We start from the raw sequence: 24,313 nt of genomic DNA on the forward strand, positions 1-24,313 counted from the left end.
GCAGTGAGTTTGCATAAATCATGATTTGCATTTCAATATCACTTGACACTTGATATCATACATAATATTGATTTATAATATAAATTTTATTCTTTGTAACACCCATACAACTAGTACTAAGGTCTACTAGTAATAGCATTACAATATACACAGCTGTTTACCGCTATATAAATTTATTCCACAAACATGAAATTTATCATTCCTATTTTGTTTTACATATTTGTTTTATTTCATTTTATCATCAAGTTTTGAAATATATTAATACACTGAATCATAAAATGGTTTGTTATCTCACTAAGGCATAATAAAAGATATTAATAATATTATTATTATTATTGTAGGATGTGACCTCATACATAAAATTAACATATTTAAATTCAAGTCCATAGAAAAATGCAGGAATACCACAACCAATGACTAAAAATAACTCTTCCAGCCTAGTCAAATTTTGAGTAAAACTATCTTCAGTTTTAATCACTTTACCATTTTGAGATTATTATTTTATTGAATACTGCATACAGGACTCATTTGCATAATATATTTGTTAACTTCTTGTAGGTCATGATCATAATTCTTGAGGAAATAAGCAGGTTAATATCAACCAACAAACAACAAAATGGCAGACAGCTCTGGGTCATGATTTACAAATGTATTTTTAGTAGAATCTGATTTTATAATTTATTTTGCCATCTTCATAAACATGAATCTATGAATGCTGGTATCCTATTTTTCAGTGAAATATCAAGCTTTACTTAATTTTTCCTATCATTAAAACACATCCATGTCTTAATTCAAATTCCTCTCCATAATATGAAAGTATTTATTTATTCTAACAGGATTGTGCATTCCACAATATTTAAATATTTTTGATTTAAATTCACTACTATAATCGAAACCACAGGTTCCACTGCATTTTGTATAATAAACAATTCAAATAATTTCCCCCAACTGGCAAGAATATCAAAATTAAAATCATTTTAATAATTAATGCATTTACAGTACACACCCAGTTTCAATACCGGTAGCATAGGTTAATGAACACCTACATCATGTTGTACATTGCTACTGACGTTATAAAGTAATATTTTCAGTAATAATCTAAATACTAACACTATACACTGCTATCGCAAAATGAATGACCTCTGTTAATAGAATTATTATACACATTTTTTTTTTTAATATTTCATTTATTTACATCCACATATTTTCATATTTTTGAAAACATATTTTGCTTGCACTATGTATTTATTTATATCATATCAAATTTCAAAGTAGTATGTGATAAAGCATCTCCTATGAATATCATTATCAGCTGCCTTGCTTATAGGAGAAAGTTAATCTTATTGAATATGACAATATAAATAACTAATTGTAAATAAGACATGCAGCCTTGACGCATACTATAACATACTGTGAACAAATAATAGGGAAATCACACAAAGTAGACAAGTCATTGTCAATGACACGTCCCCGTTCCGTTCATATTTGAGTGACATATACATTCAAAGCAGATCATGACCGAAATGCACCTGCATATGTACAACACATTGTACTAAATCTGAACAAAATCCATCCATGCATGACTGAGATCTGGTTCCGGAATTGTGAAAATACGTGATTTTAATGCATTTTCGGTCTTAAAATGGCCATCATTCAGCTATTGTTAAGCGGATCATGAAACAAATGCACATATCTATTTGTGACATGATGTGTGAAGTTTGAACTTGATCAATCCAGACATGTCTCGGATACGGATCCAGAACTGAATTCTTTAAAACAAAATGGCTGCCAGTCGGCCATTTCGAACTTGATCTGAAAAAAAAAATGACGTGCATCAAGGTCCTATTATGTTTAATGTATGTACCAAATTTGAATGAAATCCGTCCATGCATAACTGAGATCTGGGTCCGGAATGGTGAAAATGTGCGATTTCAATGCATTTTCGGCCTTAAAGCGGCCGCCATTTGGCTATCGTTAATGGGATCATGAAACAAATACACATACATATTTGTGACATGATGTACCTTGTGTGTGTGAAGTTTGAACTTGATCAATCCAGACATGTCTCGGATACGGATCCAGAACTGAATTCTTTAAAACAAAATTGCTGCCAGTCGGCCATTTCGAATTGATCCGAAAAAAAAAATGACATGCATCAAGGTCCTATTATATTTAATGTATGTACCAAATTTGAACGAAATCCGTCCATGCATAACTGAGATCCGGGTCCGGAATCGTAAAAATGTGCGATTTTGATGCATTTTCGGCCTTAAAATGGCCGCTATTCGGTTATCGTTAATCGGATCATGAAAAAAATGTATGTGCATATGTCCTATATAATGTGTGATGTATGAGTGAAGTTTGAACATAATCGGTCCATGCATGTTCGAGATACAGGTGATCACGGACGGACGGACGGACGGACGGACGGACGGACGGACGGACGAACGCACACAGGGCAAAACATAAGTCCCCGTTTTCGGACCCCGTCCGAATGGGGACTAAAAAACTATCATAAATTAGTCATAATTAAACTGAACTGATTTTAATATATATTCTCACTGCGATAAAAATAAAAATCAATCTGGGCAGTGAAATCCTGATACACTGTAATAAACTATGAGGTTATTACAAGGAAACAGTACAAAGACAGTACAGTTAGAATATCGACCGATGTGCAGCATAAGAATGCTGAAATCCAAAATGTTTAGAACAGAATCAGCAAACTTCTTTGTGTTGAACCCAGTCAAACTCTGGTGGCAGCCATGTTTTTTTTATTATTCTAATAATTATAATAACTTTATCACACAATAACTTTATAAAAATTAGAGGACGCTTACACGTAATCATTCCATATTTGGAATTCACATTTCCTATATGGTAGAATGAAAATACCTTGTAAAATACCGCAAAATTACGCCACGCTGTAACTTATGGCGTTACGGTGACAGATGTATAATAATTATTATTATTATTGTCTAAATATTATAGTTATTTGTAATTTTGTGGGAAAACCTCTCAACTCATGGCATACACATGCAATCACATGATAGCATCTCCACCAAATATGCAAATAGAGTACAAGATATTAGTCAAGGAGCCAATTTCCACAAGTGGCCTAGAAATATGATTTCGTTGCACCCCCAGTACTTAAAAGGTTTGAAAATATTTTCACCTAGAGGGTCATCTTGGGAAAATTTTAAGCCCTGTTGTAATATAAAAAGCTGGCAGCAAAGTTGTGTTATGGGTGTTGAAAGTGGGTATGTTCACGGGGCTCCAGGTCGTTTTTGATTGGTATTTATGCAGATGAGTTAAAAGAGACACTGCACTACTTACAGTATAACTTCACAAATAATTAAGATATGATCACTAAACATTGATGTGTGTGTTTATTAGGTCATGTCTTAGGCCTACAATGCATCTGGCCTAAAATATAGGTCAAAGGTCAGGTCATAGGTCAGCTAATGGATGGCAATACATTGAATTGTTGTCTGCTTTACTCTACAGACTGTGAGACCCTGCATGTTTAATGCCATCGTACATCATAACTCCGCCACAAACAGGTCAATAGATCAAGATTATGCCAAGGTCAATAATGAGATTACATGCCTCGATTTTGATTATTAGGTTACATAATTAATAATAAGATTCTTTTCATAATAGGCTACCAAGCTATGGTAGTTGGCATACTGTGTGTGTACAAGGGATTGCATGCTGTAATATGTGCAGCCAGTGTTTTCATCGTGTTATTTTATAGTATATAACTACCAATAATGTGCTGTCTTAGGTATTACAATTATTAGGATTAGATAAACGCAAGTAATATACATGGTGTTTAAAAATGCTGCATGTATTTGGAATCATATCAGAATATACCATGTTTTGTTATTTCAGGTTTATTAAATAATTGTCACCTTCAAACACATAAACACTTGTAGTGGGAGATATAAGATAAATTAACGAGTACAGGTATATTAAAAGAATTATTATGTATAGTAACATAAATATTAATCAACAGTATATGTATTTTATAAGCAATGAATTTATTATTGTTATTGTAGCCGTTATGTGATATTTTTTAAATAATCAACATTTTTGAAATACTTATTTGAATATTCAATACATAAATAAATATTTATTTCTTTAATTTCTTTATTTCTTTCTTAATTTCTTAATTTATTTATTTATTTATTTGAAGTATTGTCATGTTCTTAAAGGAAATTGTTACATATATTTATAAAAAGTATATATGAATATCAACCCAAGGTGGTATTTTTAGGTACAATGGATGTTGACAGCAGTGATGATGACAGCTTTCTTGCTCTTCTTCCTTCAAAACGAATCAAGACCACTGACTACAGCAAATGTGTCATATGTCAGGAAGATAGCAGAGAAACTGTAAGCAAGGCTACAGAGAATGGTGTTGCAAAGTTTAAAGAGGCTGTCCAACAAAGAAGAGATGAAGTTCATGAAAGATTGGATCCGGATTTTGATAGACTTGCTGAACAAAACATTGTGTGGCACAGAAACTGTTATGCTAAATACACAAGTGCACATAATATTAAACATTCAAAAACAAGGCAATTAAGCCTGGCTCCTAATGTTATTGAGGGTCACAATCCAGAACAGGGAGATTTACTTTCAAGTACTAGTTCTAGGTCAGTGCGGTCTCAATCGTGTGCAATGGATTGGTCAATGTGCATGTTCTGCCAAAAGAGATACAACAGAAAAGTAAAAAAAATAATATCTATAACCACATTTTCTGCATGTGATGCTATAAAACAAGCTGCTAAAGAATCTGGTGATGCAGATATGCTTACTAAAATTCGTGATATTGATCTGATAGCTGCTGAGGCTAAATACCACCATTTATGCAGGGCCCAGTATGTACATGTAGCAAAACGTAATGTGAGTTGTAAGTCATACAAAGAACCAGTAGATGAAGATTTATATTCACAGTCTTTCCATGAATTCGTATCAGAGATACAACCAGGTATTATTAGTGGGAGGGCTTATACCATGACTTATTTGTTAACTCGCTTTAAATCCTATCTAGAAAAGAATGGAATTGAATCTGATTATCGCTCTAGTCGATTGAAGAAAAGACTACAGAACCATTTTCAGAATTCAGTAGTTTTTCATCAGCAAGCAAACCCAAACAAGCCACAACTAGTTTACTCCAGTGATATATCACTGCAGGATGTAATTAATGCTGCAGCTACTACTTGCTCAAGTAAGTCCATGGATATGTCCAACTGTGAAAGAACCACACCTAGGAATGCAGAAAGCTCAATACAGTTGCTTTATCATGCTGCACAAATTATCAAGGGTGATTTGACAGATTGCAATGGAATTAATACCAATCCAGTCGACATTGAGGACCTCTCGAATAGAAGAGCTAAAGAAATAATTCCGCAAAGCCTTTACTGGTTTTTGAGATGGCTGATTACAAAGAAGGATGTAGAGACTGATGGGTTTGGTAATCGTAGTTCATGTTGTCAAAATGAAGTAGACGAGCGACATATCATCATGATTAGCCAAGATATTGTACACTGTGCAACGCATGGAAGGAAGAAAATGCCTAAACATATCAGTTTAGCCATGACTGTGAGGCACCTGACTGGGTCAAAACAAGCTGTTATCATCTTGAACCGCATGGGACATTGTGTGTCTTATGATGATATTGAGGTGGTTGACACAAGCTTGGCACTTTTTAGCCCAGGCAGAGAATACTGGTGTTGTTATTCCTATCCAATATTGTTCCTAATGCATTTGTCCAAATGGCCGCAGATAACAACGATATCATTGAAGAAACTTTAGATGGCAAGCAAACCACCCACTCTACTACAATGGTTGTGTACCAAAGGGGGCAGTTTGGTCCAAAGCCATTCAGAGTTGTACATGCAGATCATACTGTCAGAAGAAAAGCCTTAATTGAAACAGACTATGTTCATAATATTCTGGAGTGTGGAGTATTTGGTAAGAGACCAACTGTCACAGACCTCTTCAACACCATCAATGTTAAATGGTACCAACGTAACAAAGACCTGGAAGAAAGTCCATCATCCATGGATCTGACATGGGCAATTCTCCGCATGTGTCCTACTAAGTTGTTTGAAGTGGATATCAAACCTATGTCTAATCCAGAGAGACAAGTAGTATCTAGCTGGAGTTCCTTTAATGCACAAGTACTTCAATGTAATAAACCACCAACCACAGAGATTGGTTACTGCCCTATGATTGCAGGTTCTCCAACTGAATTTAGTGTTGTGTATACAGTCATGAAGCAAGTTCAGAAAATGATGAAGGTGCTGGGACAGGCAGATTCAGTAATCACATTCGACTTGGCAATTTATGTAAAAGCAAAGGAACTGCAGTGGAGACATGGAGAAGAGTTTAATGATACTGTGATCAGAATGGGTGGTTTCCATATAGCTCTCAACTACTTGGCTGTTATAGGGAAGCGCTTTGCAGACTCATGCCCAGAAGATCTTCTCATAGAATCTAACACATATGGCGCTAACACAGCATCTTCTCTACTAAATGGTAAATCCTACAATCGTGGTGTTAGAGCTAATAAACTATTGATGAAAACCATGCTGCGTTTACAGTGGCAGTCATTTTCCCAATGGCAGCTGAACATGGCACCTGAACACAAGATAGATATGACAAGAGTGGGAAGTTTAGACAGAAAGATTGAAATATTCAGAGATCAAGCTGTAAAGAAAGGTGAAATAGTTGAGGAATTTGAAGAGTTGTGCAGAGATCTACGTGACATTCAACACAATTTCATGTCTTTCAAATCAGAAGCAGTGTCAAAGTCAAATCTCTTTGCTTTCTGGAACTCTTATATTGACATGGTTCAACTATTGCTTTTGTTTATTCGTGCTGAGAGAACTGGAGACTGGAAGCTACACTTGTCTGCTACTGCTGGAATGGTGCCTTTTTTCTACTGCATGGATAGAACCAATTATTCAAGATGGTTGCCCATATATATTGCTGACATGAATCAACTCCCAGACACTCACCCCCAGGTATATCAAGAGTTCATGAAGGGAAATCACCCTGTTAGTCGCTCGAATACACCTTTCAGTCAGGTTTGGACAGATATGGCCCTGGAACAGTCTGTCAACCTGGATTCCAAGAAACGTGGTGGGATAATCGGGATTACTCAAAAGCCAGGGGCCTTAGAAAGATGGTTTCTCACCAGTCACGAGAGGGCAGCCATAACAACTGCAACAAAAGACATGTGTGGTCTGCAGATGAATGAATCTATTGATGTGCACAAGGAATTAGGAAGACAGCGTCTGACGAGAGATGAAAGTGATGTGCAGAAACTTCTGACAGTATTCACATTAGAGATGATGATAAATCCATTCACACTTGTGGGAGATAGCGAGTGCTTACCACTTGTTAACATTGCCACAGGAGTTGTGGTACCACCAGAAATGAGACCAAATATGCTGTATGCTGAGGAAATTGGTAAAGAGCATATGAATAAGTTCATTCAAGAACGGCTCAATTCACAGGTGAAAAGCTTCTGGGATTCATTACCACATTTGAAATTAAGAACATTTGCAAATCTAGTACAAAAGAAAGCAGTGAATACAAAAGATGAGAAAGTTAAGAATGTGATTGCTGATAGAGAATTGTTTGGAAGACTGATAATTGCAGCAACAACCCGGGATGTTGATCTGAAAGAGGTACTGTCATATGAACTATCTGCAGTTCCTTTTGCACTGGCACATTCGGATGGAACTCTAAGAAAAAATAATAAGAGCACTTTGTTGGCTGAACTTGAGAAGGAAGTTGAAGTTAAACCAAAACTGCCTAGTTCAGACAGATCAATATTGACAGCATATATAATCGATGGGATGGCTACAGTGCAAATGACCAAATCAGGAGGTACAACTACATTTGGAAACTTGGCCAAAAAGTACTGGTATATATTCACAGCACCACTGTCTCAAGATCTCTGCACCAGAGTAGATGTGGTTTTTGACCGATATGACAGAAAAGATTCTATAAAAGCAGTAGAACGTGTTAAGAGAGGGTCATCAACTGCTCTGGAAGTCAATATTTCTGGTGCTAACACACCTATACCTAGACAATGGAGCAAGTATATCAGCAATCCTGTCAACAAAACTAACCTAACTGCATATTTATGTGAAACATTGTGTCATATTGGTCCAGAAATGTTGACTGCAGATAAAACTGTCATTCTCGCTGGTGGATTTAAGAATGGAATGGATGCTGTGGCCATATCATCTAATCTAGTACAGCCCATTGATGTTCTAAGATCTGACCATGAGGAGGCTGACACACGCCTTGTCCTTCATGCAGCACATGCTTCCAACACATACTCAAGAGTTGTCATACAATCACCTGATACAGATGTTGCTGTGCTGAGTGTATACGCAAAGAGGTCACTTAGTTGTCCAGAGTTATGGTTTTCCACAGGTGTGAAAGATAAAAAGAGATTCATACCAATACATTCAGTCACAGAAAGATTTGGTCCAAAGCTGTGCTCTTCTCTCCCAGGATTCCATTCCCTTACAGGGTGTGATAGCACTAGTGCACTATTGGGTATAGGCAAAAAGAAGGCTCTGCAAGTTGTTAAGAAGTCAGTGATATACCAAGAGAGTATTGCTCAACTGGGCGAAAACACAGAAATATGTTTGGATCATATTTCGGAGATTGAAAAAGTCGTGTGTGCAATGTATTCTACACAGAATGTTGGTAATACTGCTGATGAAACTCGTTACTGGTTATTTTGTCAAAAGCGACAAAGAAATGAAAACTTGCTGCCTACATCAAATAGCCTTAAGCACCACATTCAAAGGGCAAACTACCAGGCGTTGGTGTGGAAACAGTCATTGAAAGCAGTCCAGAACCTTCCATCTCCAGATGGGCATGGTGGTGCTCAGTTGGTGGAAATATCAACCCAATGCTCATGTCAAAAGAACCAGCTCCAAGTGGATTACTTGAACTCACGTCATGCAAATGCAAAAAGTCAGCCTGCAGAAGGATCGACCTCTGTCAATGCAGAGCAAATAATCTACCTTGTACTGAGGCTTGTTTCTGTATGGCAGGAGAATTGTGTCAAAATATCAAAACAACTGTGTATGAGGATGATTCTGATGAAGATAACTGATGCTAATGCAATACAGTAAATCCCATATGTTAATGTCTATTTTGGGGTTTGATGTGGTTAATACATATTACCACCAGATGTTATTCAACTATCATTTATGGTTAACTTCATTCTATGCTGCTACAATAATTAGATTCGTTCACTGAAATTCTTTATTATTTCGCATGTAATTCGACTTTTATATTATTATAGCCATGATATTTACATTCATCATATCTGTATAGTGTACAACTCACAAAGAAGACAAATGCGTTATCCTTCTTTGTATTCTGTATTATATTTAGCGTTATACAAGTTTACAAAACAAAATGTACTTCAATTATTTCCATAATTGTTACTGTTTTCATGTTATAATATAACTTTCTAAGCTACAACTGTATGAACGTCCTGAATGTAAGCTTTTATGACTTTAAAATAGCCAATAGAATGTCCTGAGTATTGTGATAGCTACGTAACGTTAATGTTCATGAATTTTTTTCAGGGACATCCAATTATTTGATACTGCCCAATTGTGCATAAGTGGATAGCCCTAGTATCAAAATTTATTATATTTGGCTACATTATATTCCTTGCCTTTGCCACTTACGTCGAACCAATCACTACCGTTTAAGTGAATTAAAATTAAACCATCAGTCACTGATAAATTAGTAAACACGTGTACAAAAGAAAATGTTTCATGCATTTCATAAGTTTCATGTAATAGTAGATAACAGAATGGAGAGTTTCGTAATAGAAGATACAAAACGTACATGCGCTTGTTTTGCTTATACATAAATATAACTTTACTCATTAGAGAGACACAACAAATCAACGTTTTGTGGTTTTACATAGCTTTAACTGATTTAGTTTTAAGGAATGTAATGATTTCTAAATAGTACAACATGTACTTTTTGTAGCAAACATATTATAGAAGCAAATATATATCTTTACTATTTATTTAAATGGCTCATTAATTTAAAATTACCAGTTTGAACAGAGCAATTTGTCGTTTTACAATGCCAGTTCATGACATTGACATTGACATTGACCTTGACCTTTGACTAAATATTCTGACTAATTATAGGATAACAAATATATGTACCTGATGTGGTCATCCCATAACAGTTCACTACAGAGTTTTTAGATGAACAACCCCAAATATCGTTTGCTGATTACTATACTATACAATAATTAGTGGTTTGGGGCGCTGTGACCATGCCAACTTCAAAGGCTCGTTACAAGACTTTGCTACCAGCTTTTTGAAGTACAACAGGGCTTAAAATGTTCCTTAGGTACTCCTCTATTCAAAATAAGTGTCAAATAAGTGTCAAAGTACTGGGGGTGCAACGAAGTCATTCTGAGCTGGTGTCAGCTCCTCGACTATATATAGTAGTCCTATATCCATAATATAATATAATGGCATGATATAATTTTCATAAATTGGCACAATGCTTTTGGGAGTGATTTAATAAGAGACTGATGACATGTATAACCATATTAATAAAGAATATAATCCTCGGGCTCTGCAGAAAATTTCAGACAATTACCCCAGAAAATGCATCACTTCATTTGCAGCACAAAATAAACTAGCTTTTCCATTAAGTTGTTCACCTCCCACTCCATATTGATAAAAAAAAAAAAAATTGTTGTCAGCATCACTCAGTATCATTTGTTTGCATATATCACCACACAGCTTCCCTCACAGATCTAATACTTCATACATTAGTCTATTCAGGAACACCTGGATCCAAAGTAACACACTGGCAGCCTGTGTTTGTGCAACACATACCACACACACATTGTTTACTGTTTAAAGTAAGCCGAAATTTAAATGACTACTCTTGCTACTCTGTTCTAATATAAAAGAATTGGCACAATGCCAAATAAGACTAACATAAGATACTTTCTGATCGTTTCAGACTGCTATAAACCACATATTAGGGATGCCAAGCAATGTACCAGCTGAAATCTTTTCGAGATGAATCATTTTAAGCTGTTCGCTTAATAATAAAAAAAGAGTGGGGTTTGATAGAGTTTAGTGACTTAACCACTCAGAATGGGATGTATTTTGAACTGATAGTACAAGCACAGTCCCTCTATCACAGAGGAACTGTGGTACAAGTATACATTAGTCTAGTATGTGGCGATATCGCAAGTTCATGTTCAATTAAGGAAACAGATCATCTCAACATGACAGCAGGGTTTGCCCATACTTGGTACATTCTGTTTTGAATTGACATTTAAAGCAGTCATGAATTTTTTGAGCATCTTATCAAAATAAATTCTTTGTAGAGTTAAAAATCTATTGACATGTACCTCGGTGCAATAAACACAGACAAATGGGAAAAAGATAATCCAAAATATTAAATTATATAATGTCATTTCATAAATCCCCAATATATCAGAATTAAAGGTTTTCATGATGAAATAGCTTTACATTATCACAAGATGTGAACCTCTATTTGCAAGTAAATATATTTCAACAATAATCTCCCAAATTTATCTTTTTTTTATTTGGATGTGTCAATTTATATGCACTGGCATATTTATGTTACTGTGAGAAAATCATTATTGTTTAAATATTAAATTATACAATGACTGCATTTGCATCTTCATAATTCAGACACAAAATTTTAATTTTGTATAATAATTTGCATATTTACAGCTAGTGTGATTCTTTGACATATATGCCATGTATTGGCCACACCATGTACAGGTTCACCAGGTATTGTAATACTGTGACATATATGCCATGTATTGGCAACACCATATACAGCTTCACCAGGTATTGTAATAATGTGACATATATGCCATGTATTGGACACACCATATGCAGCTTCACCAGGTATTGTAATGTGACATATATACCATGCATTGGCAACACCATATACAGCTTCACCAGGTATTGTAATAATGTGACATATATGCCATGTATTGGCAACACCATATACAGCTTCGCCAGGTATTGTAATACTGTGACATATATGCCATGTATTGGCCACACCATATACAGGTTCACCAGGTATTGTAATACTGTGACATATATGCCATGTATTGGCCACACCAAGTACAGGTTCACCAGTATTTTAATACTGTGACATATATGCCATGTATTGGCCACACCATATACAGCTTTACCGGGTATTTTAATACTGTGACATATATGCCATGTATTGGACACACCATATGCAGCTTCACCAGGTATTGTAATAATGTGACATACATGCCATGTATTGGCCACACCATGTACAGGTTCACCAGGTATTGTAATAATGTGACATATATGCCATGTATTGGCAACACTATATACAGCTTCGCCAGGTATTGTAATGTGACATATATGCCATGCATTGGCAACACCATATACAGCTTCACCAGGTATTGTAATAATGTGACATATATGCCATGTATTGGCAACACTATATACAGCTTCGCCAGGTATTGTAATGTGACATATATGCCATGCATTGGCAACACCATATACAGCTTCACCAGGTATTGTAATAATGTGACATGTATGCCATGTATTGGCAACACCATATACAGCTTCGCCAGATATTGTAATAATGTGACATATATGACATGCATTGGCCACACCATATACAGCTTCACCAGGTATTGTAATAATGTGACATATATGCCATGTATTGGCCACACCATATACAGCTTCACCAGGTATTGTAATAATGTGACATATATGCCATGTATTGGACACACCATATGCAGCTTCACCAGGTATTGTAATAATGTGACAAATATGCCATGTATTGGCCACACTATATACAGCTTCACCAGGTATTGTAATAATGTGACAAATATGCCATGTATTGGCCACACTATATACAGCTTCACCAGGTATTGTAATAATGTGACATATATGCCATGTATTGGCAACACCATATACAGCTTCACCAGGTATTGTAATAATGTGACATATATGCCATGTATTGGCAACACCATATACAGCTTCGCCAGGTATTGTGACATATATGCCATGCATTGGCAACACCATATACAGCTTCACCAGGTATTGTAATAATGTGACATATATGCCATGTATTGGCAACACCATATACAGCTTCACAAGGTATTGTAATAATGTGACATGTATGCCATGTATTGGCAACACCATATACAGCTTCGCCAGATATTGTAATAATGTGACATATATGACATGCATTGGCCACACCATATACATCTTCACCAGGTATTGTAATACTGTGACATATATGCCATGTATTGGCCACACCATATACAGCTTCACCAGGTATTGTAATAATGTGACATATATGCCATGTATTGGACACACCATATGCAGCTTCACCAGGTATTGTAATAATGTGACAAATATGCCATGTATTGGCCACACTATATACAGCTTCACCAGGTATTGTAATAATGTGACAAATATGCCATGTATTGGCCACACTATATACAGCTTCACCAGGTATTGTAATAATGTGACATATATGCCATGTATTGGCAACACCATATACAGCTTCACCAGGTATTGTAATAATGTGACATATATGCCATGTATTGGCAACACCATATACAGCTTCGCCAGGTATTGTGACATATATGCCATGCATTGGCAACACCATATACAGCTTCACCAGGTATTGTAATAATGTGACATATATGCCATGTATTGGCAACACCATATACAGCTTCACAAGGTATTGTAATAATGTGACATGTATGCCATGTATTGGCAACACCATATACAGCTTCGCCAGATATTGTAATAATGTGACATATATGCCATGCATTGGCCACACCATATATAGCTTCACCAGGTATTGTAATAATGTGACAAATATGCCATGTATTGGCCACACCATATACAGGTTCACCAGGTATTGTAATAATGTGACATATATGCCATGTGTTGGCCACACCATGTACAGGTTCACCAATATTTTAATACTGTGACATATATGCCATGTATTGGCCACACCATATACAGCTTCACCAGGTATTTTAATACTGTGACATATATGCCATGTATTGGACACACCATGTGCAGCTTCACCAGGTATTGTAATAATGTGACATATATGCCATGTATTGGCCACACCATGTACAGGTTCACGAGGTATTGTAATATTGTGACATATATGCCATGTATTGGCCACACCATATACAGCTTCACCAGGTATTGTAATAATGTGACAAATATGCCATGTATTGGCCACACTATATACAGCTTCACCAGGTATTGTAATAATGTGACATATATGCCATGTATTGGCAACACCATATACAGCTTCACCAGGTATTGTAATAATGTGACATATATGCCATGTATTGGACACCATATGCAGCTTCACCAGGTATTGTAATGTGACATATATACCATGCATTGGCAACACCATATACAGCTTCACCAGGTATTGTAATAATGTGACATATATGCCATGTATTGGCAACACCATATACAGCTTAGCCAGGTATTGTAATATTATGACATATATGCCATGTATTGGCCCCATATACAGCTTCACCAGGTATTGTAATAATGTGACATATATGCCATGTATTGGCAACACTATATACAGCTTCACCAGGTATTGTAATAATGTGACATATATGCCATGTATTGGCAACACCATATACAGCTTTGCCAAGTATTGTGACATATATGCCATGCATTGGCAACACCATATACAGCTTCACCAGGTATTGTAATAATGTGACATATATGCCATGTATTGGCCACACCATATACAGCTTCACAAGGTATTGTAATAATGACATATATGCCATGTATTGGCAACACTATATACAGCATCGCCAGGTATTGTAATGTGACATATATGCCATGCATTGGCAACACCATATACAGCTTCACCAGGTATTGTAATAATGTGACATATATGCCATGTATTGGCAACACCATATACAGCTTCGCCAGGTATTGTAATAATGACATATATGCCATGTATTGGCCACACCATATACAGCTTCACCAGGTATTGTAATAATGTGACATATATGCCATGTATTGGCAACACCATATACAGCTTCGCCAGGTGACATATGTGACATATATGCCATGCATTGGTCACACCATATACAGCTTCACCAGGTATTGTAATAATGTGACAAATATGCCATGTATTGGCCACACCATATAGAGGTTCACCAGGTATTGTAATAATGTGACTATATGTATATGCCATGTATTGGCTACACCACTGTTTACTTTCATTGTTTTTTGATGAGTTGAATGTAAAATAAATTTTAAGTGGAAATTAATTATTTTACAGTATGCCATGTATTGCCACAACATAAGGATAATGAATCTATGAGCAATGTTGTGCATACAGATTAAAAAAAGTAACATTGCCAGCATTGTGTTTGTATTGTCACACATTACATGACCAAAAAAGTAAGAACAATGGCTAGGTCCCAGACATGTATAAATAAACCAACTGAATGAACCACAGTCATTCTTTCGGTTTTAGAAAATCAAAATAATGCCAGTTGTTTGTGCTATGAATCAAATAGAAAGGTCAAAGTTCACCTACCCCTTAATCTTCTATTCAACAGATACAGCCCAGCGACAATTACCACCGCTTCCACGGCAACCATTCCAAATGTCTTCACTATGCCTGAAAACACAAGATTTAAAGAAAGATTGTCAAGAAAATAACAATGATGGTGTGTTGAAAATCACCTGTTGCTAAATTAAAAGTCATCTTTAATAAATAACGTGATGGTGCAAAAAGTAGTTACATAATCAGATATCTATTTCAGTCGTATTATCAAATATTTTTTTTTACAGCCTTGATATATGAAGTAGTACTGTAAAATCTGTATTAAAAGCCGCGGCTTCTATTAAAATAGTACAATGCAAAAGAGGGGGTGCGGCTTCTAATAGAGCATCTACACATATGAGAAATGGTGACATTTTGATTCTTAATTATTCAAAAATAATGGGTGCGACTTCTATTAGGGATGCGGCTTCTAATACAGATTTTACGGTATGTGCCACCAAATGCAACAATTACAGTATTTGCAAGACATTGCTCAAGTTGCTTGCAAAAATTTGGTCGTGATTGAGTTTTCAGTGTCTTAGTGTATCCAATGACATGAGCAACCAACCAAGAATTCAATTTGGCGTTCTGAATAAATCAAACTTTGATCTGAAACATTTCAGTGAACAGCTATTTTCAGTACCTGTGCATTTCAAGTCTTACTTATAAATTGATGTCATTTTTTGCCACGGCATCCAAAGAGCACTGAATATTTCGCACTTCCTGGGCTAGTTGTGATAAGTGTAATTAGTAGCAGGATTCAAAACTGCATTGCATGATGGGATTTTAGTTTGTCCAGATAAAAAAAAATACATTAGCTGCTGAGTGTCAAGCTCCAACATGCATAAACTTGTGAATACCAGAATTACTGATTTTGGTTCTTAGCTCAATTCATTGCATATATTAAAGACTTCAACCAAGTTTAGCAGATAATACAACTTTAAATTAGGATTTGCTTCTTGTCAATAGAAGAACAAAATTCAAACAGCATCACCATATCAATTTCCTCTAGAACAAGAAGCAAAAACTGTTTTTTGCTTTAAGAGAACATTCACATTAAAGGATGAACGTGGCTACCAAAAAAATTGCAAAAATTACAATTTCAGTGAGTGATAAGTTTGATCAAATAAAAAATAAAAAGAGGTGGCACCAGAACTTGTTTCCATGGAAACACTGATGAAAGCCATTTTGAATAGAAAACTGGTCTACCAGGTAAGTACATATAAAGGTACAAAAATTTCAAATATGAACTAATTTAGGATATTCCTGTGTTAAAAGTTTGTTAGTTGTGTCCATCCTTATTGCAAATGATTATAGGAAAAATTTCCAATGCTACAACACTGTATGGAGACTATAACAACATATCATTCTAATCAAATAGAGCACAGCACATTCTAGGTAATTTAACTGTAAACTGCATTGAAAAATGTGTCTACAATAGTGCATTTTGATGCGTTTTTGCATTCTTCATTATATCGAATTAAATGAATAAAAGAAATTAAGACACATTTTTCAAAATGCAGTTTGTACATCTACAGATTCATAATTTGACAATTATCAAGGAATGTGCCCATAACATAATGGCTGTTACCATTAATTATAACACTATGCTTCACTGCAGGTGCTGTTAGTACATTAGTTAGGTAATAGTACAGCCATGTCTAGACTTGAGATACAGGTGAAGGTGGGACAAAATATAAAAATGGGAAGAGTTACCAGGGTCACCAATCTAGTGCACTTTATATGTATCAGATACGTCCTGGTGTTGGGTGTGGTAGTTATATATTGCTGTATATATGCAAGCCAAACATATGGTGTCTGTACATCAACATATTTGCTTCAGAAATCCAGATGATACAGCATATTAATTTTAATATTCAGTTGATGGTTCAGTGTTTTAAAAAAATTATGTACATGATCAGACCTGATGCAATTAGTTTTCAAAAAATTAGTATTTTGTAATGTTGCTAATAGAGTAAATATTGAACATGTCTGAACCAACTGTTTTTTGAATAAATGTTTGTTAGTTTTTTAGTCTGAAAGTGATATGAAAGGCATATCCAATTTGGAAGAATCACTGTTGATGCAAAAATGCACAAAACATTACAGGGGTATATATATTTTTTCTGCTATGACACCATAGAGCTCATGCCATGCATCATTTTCTTGCTACGTAAAACCAGGTATTCCAAAATATAATAATAGTATTGCGATAAAAATTTTACAGTGTCATTATGTTCCATCAAATTTAAGATCCTCACTCCACTACCAGTACAATACACCACACATCAGCAAGCACAGCAAACATGTGTATTGTGAACTATGACTAAGCAATGGTCATTAACCTTACACCATAAAAACATGCCATTTCAAGAAGCCATTCAGGAAAAAGCAAGCATGTCCACAGACAGCGTAAACAATTTATTGTACTGACTTTTGTCCATTTTCACCATAAAATAACAGAAAGATCCAGGAAAATACCAAGGTTATTATAAGAACTGAACGCCTTCATGTGTATGTCGTTTCTAGCAGCAGAGACAGGACCTTCTTTGTAATAGTGGTAAAAAATTTTAAAATATTCAGGTTGAAACTGCAAGCAAAATAAATGTGGAATAATAACACAAATAATATGACGATAAAAATAATAATAAACATCATCTGCTGAAGCTATTTTTTCACTTACATTTCAGCTATCAGAAGGCAATGTGTAAAATAAATATATTGCCAATAGTTTAATCACCTTGAAAAACATTTAGCTATCACACATCACAAAAAACTTGTAGCAGTGAACATTTACAAAATTTTGTCCTCATAATTTTATTTTACCCTGTTAGATTCTTTTCAAAAACAACAAATGACACATTCCCTATCTGTGTATGTAAGCATATGTGTCATAAACAACATCACAGATATGTCTCTGAAACGACATTCATTAAAATAATATGGCCACCAGTCGTCCATTTTGAATCACCAAAGTAATATTATGTTCAATGTACCAACCATGTTTGAATAATATTTATCTAAGTACAACCGAGATTTGGTTTTAGTTTTGGGACCGCAAGAATGCTTGATTTTAAAGAATTTTTAGTTCTAAAACTGATGCTTATTGGCCATCTTAAATAGGATCATGAAACAATTGAATGTTCATATATGTGACATGATGCATGCGTGAAGTTTAAGCATGTTTGATCGAGGCATGTCAAGATATAGCTCAGGAACATCATTCATTGAAACAAAAAGGCCACCAGTCGGCTATTTTGAATTTGATCTGACAAATAAACAGACGTGCATCAAGGTTTCACAATATCAAATGTATGTACAAAGTTGGAACAAAATCCATTCTCACATGATCGAGATGTGGTTCTTGAATAGCAGAATTGCTTATTCAAGTAAATTTAAAAAAATGTAACATGTAGAATTGAATCACAGAATAAATGCATATGTATCCAAGGATGTATGATGTATATGTAATGTTTGAACGTGATCTTTCCATGTTCAAGATAAAGCTTTAACAAAATTTCAATTTTGAATCAGATCTATGAAACCATAGACCTTCTTTTCTAAGGTCTATGATGAAACAAAGTGATGTGAAACAAGGTCACCTAATGTCCAAGGTGTGTACCAAGTTAAAACATGATCTGTCCTTGCACAACCAAGATCAGGATCGAGATTGACGGAGATGCTTGATTTTGCTTAAAAAATAAATGACAGACAGATTCACACAGGTGAAGTCCAAGTTTTTGGAATTTGTCTGAACAGGAACTGAAAATAAACCACGACTGCCCAATTTCATAAAATCTTCATACTTCACAGGGTTCACAAAAACCCCTCTGTGTCCACGGCTTAAATTCTAACAGAGCACTATATGGTATTTTAGGAATTTGACGATGAAGTAAATGCTAAAAAATATTAAATACATGTAAAAATAAATCATATACCAGGGAAAAAAAATGTTGCATAATGACTGCATAAACGCGATATTGTTCTATTGTTCAATTAATTGAGATAGGAAAAAATAATATTTGATACATGATAAAAATGTTCACAAATTAATATGCATTAGAATAAGCTTGTAATTAAGTCTCTATACCTAATTACATGTAGCAAATATATTAGTATTTTAATGCACAAACAGAGGAGGTGGCACAACATTTTGCATGAGGGGCAAGATCTGAAATCTAGACCCTCTGAAACACTATTTCCTGCATTTTGAGGAGCAAATTTTGTTGACACAAAAGGTTTCAGCTCCATGGGGGGGGGGGGGCAACGTCCACCCCGGGTCGCCACCAATAACTAATGTCCTCCACAGTAAAGGATGTACATTACTGAAGCACTCTTGAATACTATTTGAGCCAATATACTATGATTCATCATTTTGCAGAATTTCTTTAAACTAAAAACGCAGATGTTACCGGTATGCCACTAGTCAAATGCTGCAGTGACAAAGAATGAAAATGTAAAGCTTTGTTATTTACTCTTCACAAGTAAATATTATCTGAGCAAAAAAAAAATGCATTGTCCTTCTGACACGATACGAGTTCTCGTTATGGAAATGTTTAAATGCCATTCGTTTGGCCCTGTGGAAATATAACACAGCACCAAAGAGCTGGAAATGCATTATTACTGACATGCAGAGCTACGCAATTTTCCTCTTTTAAATGTAACGACAGACTGTCGGCGTGTGCACTGTCATCTGTGACAGGCGGGTAATTCGCCCCTAATTAATGGCCCCTTGTCATATTCAGAGGGCGTGACAGTAGCCAAAAAATGAGGAAAACGTAAGAAATAATACCTAATAAGGTTATTCTTATATTGTGCGATTTTGTTCGTTTACAATATGCTCCAACCACTTGTTTGTTTGTTTTTTTTTCAACTCAAACATTAATAAACGTAATTTCTGTTGTTTACGCCCTCATTCATTTTTTTCATCTCAAATTTCGTTTCTGGTTTTGACAAATTGTTGGTTGTGGGTATAAATGAAAGTACCGCACGACATGTTTGTTGCTACGTGCAGATAGAAACGAACGCAGCCTATAGATCCCCCATTTTCAGTGATTCAAATACTTACCGGTTGAATCCATGTTTTTTTCTGGTATTTCTAGTCCGTTTAGGAATCAAAACTCAACTAACCCCACTAACAACTACACTGCCGCAGTTAAAACTGCGTTAGTCAGCTACAAAATAAATACGGCATTCGTGTTGAACATTTGGAACGGTGACCTCTGAACTGTGAATCTGGAAGCGCAATATCGAGAAAGGCTGTTGTAAGTGTTTTGCTCACTCCCCGGTTCCTGCCTGGCACATAAATATTTCCTCGGATTTGGTACCAGGATTTGAACGGTTACTTACATGATTTGCATGTGTCACGTGGTGCGGCTTGATTTCTTCCAATGGGAAATAAAATAAGCAACATTACTAATCTACACGCCTATTATATATTATTAAAAGTACATTACTTACAACCTCTGATATTATACACGGTGGAAATAAAAAAAATACATCGAATTCATCATAAAAATAGCTCAAAACTGAGTGAAGGATAAAATATGTTATGTATAATTCGTCTGCCATCGCCTCATCCAGAGTTTTTAATGGTCCATCCCTTATTGCAGCGATATCGCTTTCTAACGCCGATCCTAAATCAGCATAGCGCCACCAAACGTGAAGTATTAAATACTTTTGTTCATATACTAGTACGCAGGCGTGTGGAGATGTGACGACTCTATCCCTGGCATCACTTGTAAACGCCCTCATACTAAATAATTCGAAATATATCAAAAGACAACACACCCAACTCACCGGGACTCTGACGAGCGCCTGTTTGTGAAGTGTGTCATGTAAATACCCTTTTCATGGGGTGGAACTTGCAATGAATTTGACTGAGATTTTGTTTCGTATTTTATCAGTTCTTAGACCATTGGATGCTTCCTTGACTTAGATTCCATAAGTCGTTAGTAACAGTTTAAGTTAAAGCGTGTTATTATCCATTATCAAGTCAATATTATTTTATGGGTTTTATTAAAATGGTTCGCCGTTATATATAATAAATGCATGGGGGTACAGATCAAATATTCCAGTTTCAACAGCATCTTATTACATGGACAAAATACTCTCTCCTCTCTAACTTTTAAACTCTACCTTTGCCACATGATGTCCACTGTACATTTATGCAGTTATTGTTACATCTTAATACTAACGGCACAACAAACCCATTTCCTTATTTTTTGTGAACATTGGCACGAGTAATTTCAATCGGAAAATGGAATAACATTGAAACATGTTTGAATGACGTCACTTTGTTCGCTGGCTGGGTTCAACTGCCAGTAAAATTTATAAATATTTATAAAAGTGAAGAAGCAGGTTTGTTGTGTTGGTAGTAAACACGAATATTATTATATAAAAACGTACTGTTCTCGTATGAACTGGTAGAGGCGTAGTGAAGTTGGAAATGAGACTGTGTTTTGTTTTAAACAACGCTGTTAAGACATTGATCTACATGAATGGTTACGTAGTGGACGTGAACAAAAGTCTCAAACTTGTAACATACTCAAAGCCACTTTCCCTAATTTTAAATATGTTGATTGAGGACTAAGAATATCTGCACATACCTTACTTATTGAAACAAACGGGAGTCATAATATACACAAATTTGTGTTCGAACTGTATTCAAAACGAGATTCATTTTTGAGATGCCGTCTTTTTACTTGTTTAAATTAAGGAAAACAATATTTGCCGATATTCTATTTCAACAGGCAACAAATCATTGCGGAATTACCTAGCAATGTACTTAGTAATACGTTGTTCTTTTCAGAAATACAAAATATTGTCGGAATACAATGTTTGTATATGTCGCACCTGGAATTTAACCGTCAAAAATGTATTTCTTTTTTCATTAATTATTTGAGACTAATTGGGTTAATTACAGAGAATACGCAGTGTCTGCATATTTGTATGATTCCTGTATGAGTGTTTTCCCCATGTAATGCATTATCACGCCTTCCTATATACGCTACGCAGCAACAATGATTGACAACACCGCAAAGGATGATGGGAGAAACCAGAGATGCAAGAAACGAAAGCGCGGGAGCATGATACCAACTCTTCACTCTGCCGTGTTTCACTGAAATAACGGACTGTGCGTTATAATCTTAGCACATACAATCGAGAAACAAGAAACTTGTAGTGAGCCAAACAATGATCATGAAAAAGTAAGAATGAATACAGCCAGCCATGCCAATGTGGTGAATCAAATGCAATTTCTTGCATGACTTTCTGCTCAATATTATACAGTGTGTGGTAGCCTATGCCGAATAATCAATGGTGTGATCACAAATGATGATGAAGATTAATCATGATCACATACTTCATAGACACTATTACATTACATTAATGGGCAAAGACTATAAATCATATCCATGCCCTAGACATGGCTACATCCAAGGTCATCATTTTGCCAATGCCATTCTTGCATGTCATTATTGTTGGTTGCATAGACTAGACTATTAATGTACAAGTATTTATACATATCGGCCTTAATTGGTTTTAGATGCTATTTTTACCTTGCCCGTACCATCAAAGATGGAAGGGAAAGGTATATTAAGGGAAAAATTTTGTCCGGCGTTGTCGTTGTTGTTGTCGTCGTCGTCGTTAATAATTGTTATTGTGTGCCTAATAACTTTACTAATTCTATTCCAAACTTTATCAAACTTGGTCACCTTATTCATCAGTATAAAGTCTTCCCTGAGTTTGAACAACAGATGTCCTGTATGAAAATATCATGCAAAAATTGAGAAAATCTGATAAAATATTTTGACTGTTTCTACTTGACTGATCACTGGTGATACACATCAAAGGTCACTGATCTCAGTGGAAATATGCATTGTTGTATGTGTTCAATGAAGCAAATGATTTATCTTGTAATAATATCCTTGGTAATGTATTTCAGAATCCCATACTGGGTTTCAAAACCAACTCATGGAGAGATTGCACAGTCTGATACACATTTGCAAACCTACCAATAAAATCTTTACAGAAAACAAGATGTCAGAAAATCAATATAAGCACTCCTATGAACTGGGTGCCAAACTTTGATCAAGATCTGAAGCTAATAGAAAATCTGTTTAGTTCAAAGTTATCAAATCAAAAATAATACATAAAAAATACATTAAAAGCAAAACTTTTCATCCACATTTTAAAAAGAAAATTATTCTAAAATATATGTATTCTGTATTTGACAAACAGTTCATTCGACAAATGAAAACTCACAGGAATATGTTTCAGCTATTAGAACAGAGTTTTTATAATACTAGTTTAAAAACGCACTTCAAAGATTGCAGTGTTTGAAGATGTAAATTCTCAGGAGGCAACAGTACTGTTGACTTCTCCCTCCACTGGACACCAACTAACTATTTAAGTTGATTTGCATACAAAGCAGAGCTTGCAACATGATAGCTATTCATAAAGGGTTTTTTTTTTTACTTTTCATATAATACAGTAGTCACACAATGAGGCAGTTCATATTTGTCTCAGTAAATCATTAATTTTTGACAGACACCTGTACAAAATACTTGGACTAAAGCCAGCTAAAATTTTCTGTTATCTTGCATGTTTTATGAATCTATTTACATCTAAATGCAGC

The 24,313-nt window shown here is 35.3% G+C and overlaps 1 protein-coding gene across 1 annotated transcript in view; it reads right to left on the reverse strand.

The window, feature by feature from the left end:
* LOC100375149 (uncharacterized) overlaps positions 1–20,992 on the reverse strand; it is a 36,005-nt gene extending 15,013 nt beyond the window's left edge. The window contains exons 1-2 of the mRNA XM_006823868.3: positions 20,744–20,992; positions 15,667–15,750 (exon numbers count right to left, since the gene is read on the reverse strand). Of these exons, the coding sequence (XP_006823931.1) occupies positions 15,667–15,750; positions 20,744–20,756 (97 nt within the window). The 5' untranslated portion in view covers positions 20,757–20,992. The remainder of the gene's footprint in view (positions 1–15,666; positions 15,751–20,743) is intronic.
* Positions 20,993–24,313: the final 3,321 nt, after the last annotated feature.

Source organism: Saccoglossus kowalevskii, chromosome 1 (genome assembly GCF_978046115.1).
Source record: "Saccoglossus kowalevskii chromosome 1, keSacKowa6.1, whole genome shotgun sequence".
NCBI lineage: Eukaryota > Metazoa > Hemichordata > Enteropneusta > Harrimaniidae > Saccoglossus > Saccoglossus kowalevskii.